Source organism: Otolemur garnettii, unplaced genomic scaffold (genome assembly GCF_000181295.1).
Source record: "Otolemur garnettii isolate 467f Iridium unplaced genomic scaffold, OtoGar3 scaffold00146, whole genome shotgun sequence".
NCBI classification, from domain to species: Eukaryota; Metazoa; Chordata; class Mammalia; order Primates; family Galagidae; genus Otolemur; species Otolemur garnettii.
In genome coordinates this window covers 3,659,375-3,662,922 of record NW_003852541.1, presented here as the reverse complement: position 1 = coordinate 3,662,922, position 3,548 = coordinate 3,659,375, and the positions used below count along the sequence as shown (strand labels likewise).

At 48.2% G+C, this 3,548-nt stretch overlaps 1 protein-coding gene across 1 annotated transcript in view; it reads left to right on the top strand.

Moving 5' to 3' along the window:
• TBC1D9B (TBC1 domain family member 9B) overlaps window positions 1-2,710 on the top strand; it is a 47,972-nt gene extending 45,262 nt beyond the window's left edge. The window contains exon 21 of the mRNA XM_012810985.1: window positions 762-2,710. Within this exon, the coding sequence (XP_012666439.1) occupies window positions 762-1,445 (684 nt within the window). The 3' untranslated portion in view covers window positions 1,446-2,710. The remainder of the gene's footprint in view (window positions 1-761) is intronic.
• Window positions 2,711-3,548: the final 838 nt, after the last annotated feature.

Genomic DNA, 3,548 nt, shown 5'->3' with positions numbered 1-3,548 from the left:
AAAGTCATGATAGAGGCTTGGCACCTGTAGCTCAAGCAGCTAGGGCACCAGCCACATACACCTGAGCTGGCGGGTTCAAATCCAGCCCAGAGCCTGCCAAACAGCAATGACAGCTGCAACCAAAAAATAGCTGGGCATTGTGGCAGGCACCTGTAGTCCCAGCTACTTGGGAGGCGGAGGCAGGAGAATCACTTGATCCCAGGAGTGAGGTTGCCGTGAGCTGTAATGCCATGGCACTCTACCCAGGGCCACAGCTTGAGGCTCTGTCTCAAAAAAAAAAAGAAAAGAAAGTCATGATAGAAGCTGATCCAAGTACAGTAATGTTTGCAACTAATTGATCACAAACATTTACAGATTTCTTTGTTCCTTCTCCACTCCCACTGCTTCACTTGACCTAAAATAAATTAAAAAATAATTTTAAAAAAGACAGTCATGATAGAAATACATCTCTCTCTGTTAACAGAAGGGACTCAGACATGGGGAGAGACTCCAGAATCAGAACCACATTCTCCCTGTGCTGAAAGAAAGGCAGCTGGAAAAGAAAGCCCTGCAAAGATCTCTGTGGCATTGGTCAAGTCACTCCCTCTGAGCCTATGTCCTGATCTGTGAAGTGGAAATGATGGGGACAGGTGTATGGAGATGATTCATAAGACCACAGCCAGCACCTGTTAGAATGGCTAACCTTGGCAGTCTGGCCAATACTGGGGCATTCTGACCCAACTCTTACACCTTCTTGATCTTTTTGTGTTTCTCTTTAAAAGGAGCAGTTTATCGAACTTTGCAAGACCCTTTACAACATGTTCAGTGAAGACCCCATGGAGCAAGACTTGTACCATGCCATTGCCACAGTGGCCAGCCTCCTCCTCCGTATTGGTGAAGTAGGAAAGAAGTTCTCGGGCAGGAAGCCCAGGGACGGTGCCCACAGTGGGGACCACGATGTTGCCACAGAAGACGAGCCATCAGCACATGAGCCCCATCAGGATGCAACCCGGGAGGCCCAGCCACCAGCTGGAGGAGACCCCCAGGCCAAAGCCGGTGGTGACACCCACCTGGGAAAAGCACCACAGGAGAGCCAGGTGGTGGTTGAGGGGGGCAGTGGTGAGGCACCTTCTCAGCTGTTATCCGATGATGAGACCAAAGATGACATGTCCATGTCCTCCTACTCAGTGGTCAGCACAGGCTCCCTGCAGTGTGAGGACCTCACTGATGACACGGTGCTGGTGGGGGGTGAGGCCCGCAGCCCCACAGCACATATTGGAGGCACCGTCGACACTGACTGGTGCATCTCCTTCGAGCAGATCCTCGCCTCCATCCTGACAGAGTCTGTGCTGGTGAACTTCTTTGAGAAGAGAGTAGAAATTGGACTTAAGATCAAGGACCAAAAGAAGGTGGAGCGACAGTTCAGCACCTCCAGTGACCATGAGCAGCCTGGAGTTTTGGGCTGACCTCTGCAGCTGCACAGGCCCTGCCAAGGCCTCGTCTGCTCATGCCTTCCTTTCCATTTTTCCTCTCAAGGCATACTGTTCCTTTTCTCCCTGGAGCTGAGTGTTGTGGGTGGAAAGACAGCTGAAGGAGGCACAGAAGCCTTAGATTCCTTGGGGTTGCATCTCCTGGCACCAGCTGCTTCCAGGGCCCAGGAAAAAGGTGGTGCCCCCACCTTCCTCTTTGCCCAGTGGGAGCCCGCCTGGCACCCAGCCACGCCTGCGTAGTGTTAGAGGCTCTCAGATCCACTCTACTTGCCTCCTGCTGCTGTGTCCCATAAGTGGCCTGGCCACACACAGTCTCCCACCCACAGGATACTGTCTTGCAGCTGTGTGGTCCAGGGTCATGGGCTTGTTTGGGCACCAAAGTGACAGAAGCTTCAGGGTACTCTCTGGGAGCCCTTGAGCCTAAGCCTACTGACTGAAGAACACAGACAAAAATCATCACAGGGTGGCTACTGCAAACAGGCATGACATTATGTGCTCTCTCAGTTCATTATCTTACTGTTAACTTTAAGCGCATATCCCTCAGGTCCTAATATCTTTCCTTGGATTTATTTCAGTTGGCTAAAAATTACACTGTGCTCAATGCCTTAATAAATCCCTAAAAGAAATAAAATCCACACTGTGTACAGTGCCTTACTGTGGCCCTTGCACACTGCTTTTAGACCTCTTAGCTTCTCCCAGGGCCAGGTACAGGGCCTGGGCTGTGTTCAGAAAGTTGGAAGACAGTCCCCCAGATGGGGTGGGGAGTGCAATCCTTGCCAGATTGGATGTGGCAATAGAAGGTGCTGGTGCAGGCTGGGCAGGGCCTCTATTGACCTGTGATGAGGGCCACCCTGATCCCTACCCATCTCTTTGAGTGGGAAGCTATGCAGGAAGTTGAGTCCTTGGGGCTGGGCCACAGAAAGTCATTGACCCTGAGGTTTAGGAACCAGACTGTGGGGCCACAGGCTGAGCCAGAGTAGGGCTGAGTCACAAGAAGCCCTCACTTTGCAACAAGAGCTAAAGCTGATCATTGGTGTCCAGTGTTTTGCCCACACACAGGGCTGCTCCTGCTTCTATTATAAGATACAGCAGTCTCCCCTTTATGCCCAGGGAATATGTTCCAAGTCCTCTGAGTGGGGGCCTGAAACTTCAAATAGTCCTGAGCCCTATATATACTGTGTCTTTCTTATACATGCATACCTAAGAAAAAGTTTAATGTATGAATTAGGCACAGTAGGAGACTGACAACAATAATAATAAAACAAAAATTATGAGAATATACTGTAATAAAAACTATGTGAATGTGGTATTCCTCTCACAAAATCTCATTGTACAGCACTCATCTATTTTCCAAAGGGTGGTTGACAGGGTAAATGATGCCACAGAAAGTAAAACCTGGGGTAGAGGGGTCTACTATATACACTGTACATATATATATGTGTATGTCTATATATATGTATGCATGTATGTGTATATACACATATATACAGTATATCTGTGGCTACTGGCTTTTGATTTTTGCAGTTTAGTAGCTTTTGTTGTTTTTCTTAAAACAGAGTCTCACTAGGTCACCCTGGGTACAGTGTCATGGTGTCACAGCTCACAGCAACCTCAAACTCTTGGGCTTAAGCGATTCTCTTGCTTCAGCCTCCCAAGTAGCTGGAACTACAGGTACCCGCCATAACCCCCAGCTATTTTTTTGTTGTAGTTGTCATTGTTGTCTAGCTGGCCCAGGCCAACTTCAAACCTTCCAGCTTCAGTGTATGTGGCTGGCGCTAGAACCACTGTGCTACGGGCCCTAACGCTGCCATTTAGTAGCTTTAATGAGGTACAATTTACATACCATAAAATTCGTTTGTTTTGATTTACAATTCAGTGATTAGTAAGAAATTTACAGAGTTAGACAACTATCTCCACAAATGCAAGTTTGGAACTTTTCCATTACCCCAGAAAAGACCCCTTAGGCTCATTTTAGCCAATCCCTCTCTCCACCCCTAGTCTCTAAAGATTTTATGGCTGGTTTTAAAAATTATGCTTTGGCCAGGCATGGAGGCTCATGCCTGTAATCTTTTTTTTTTT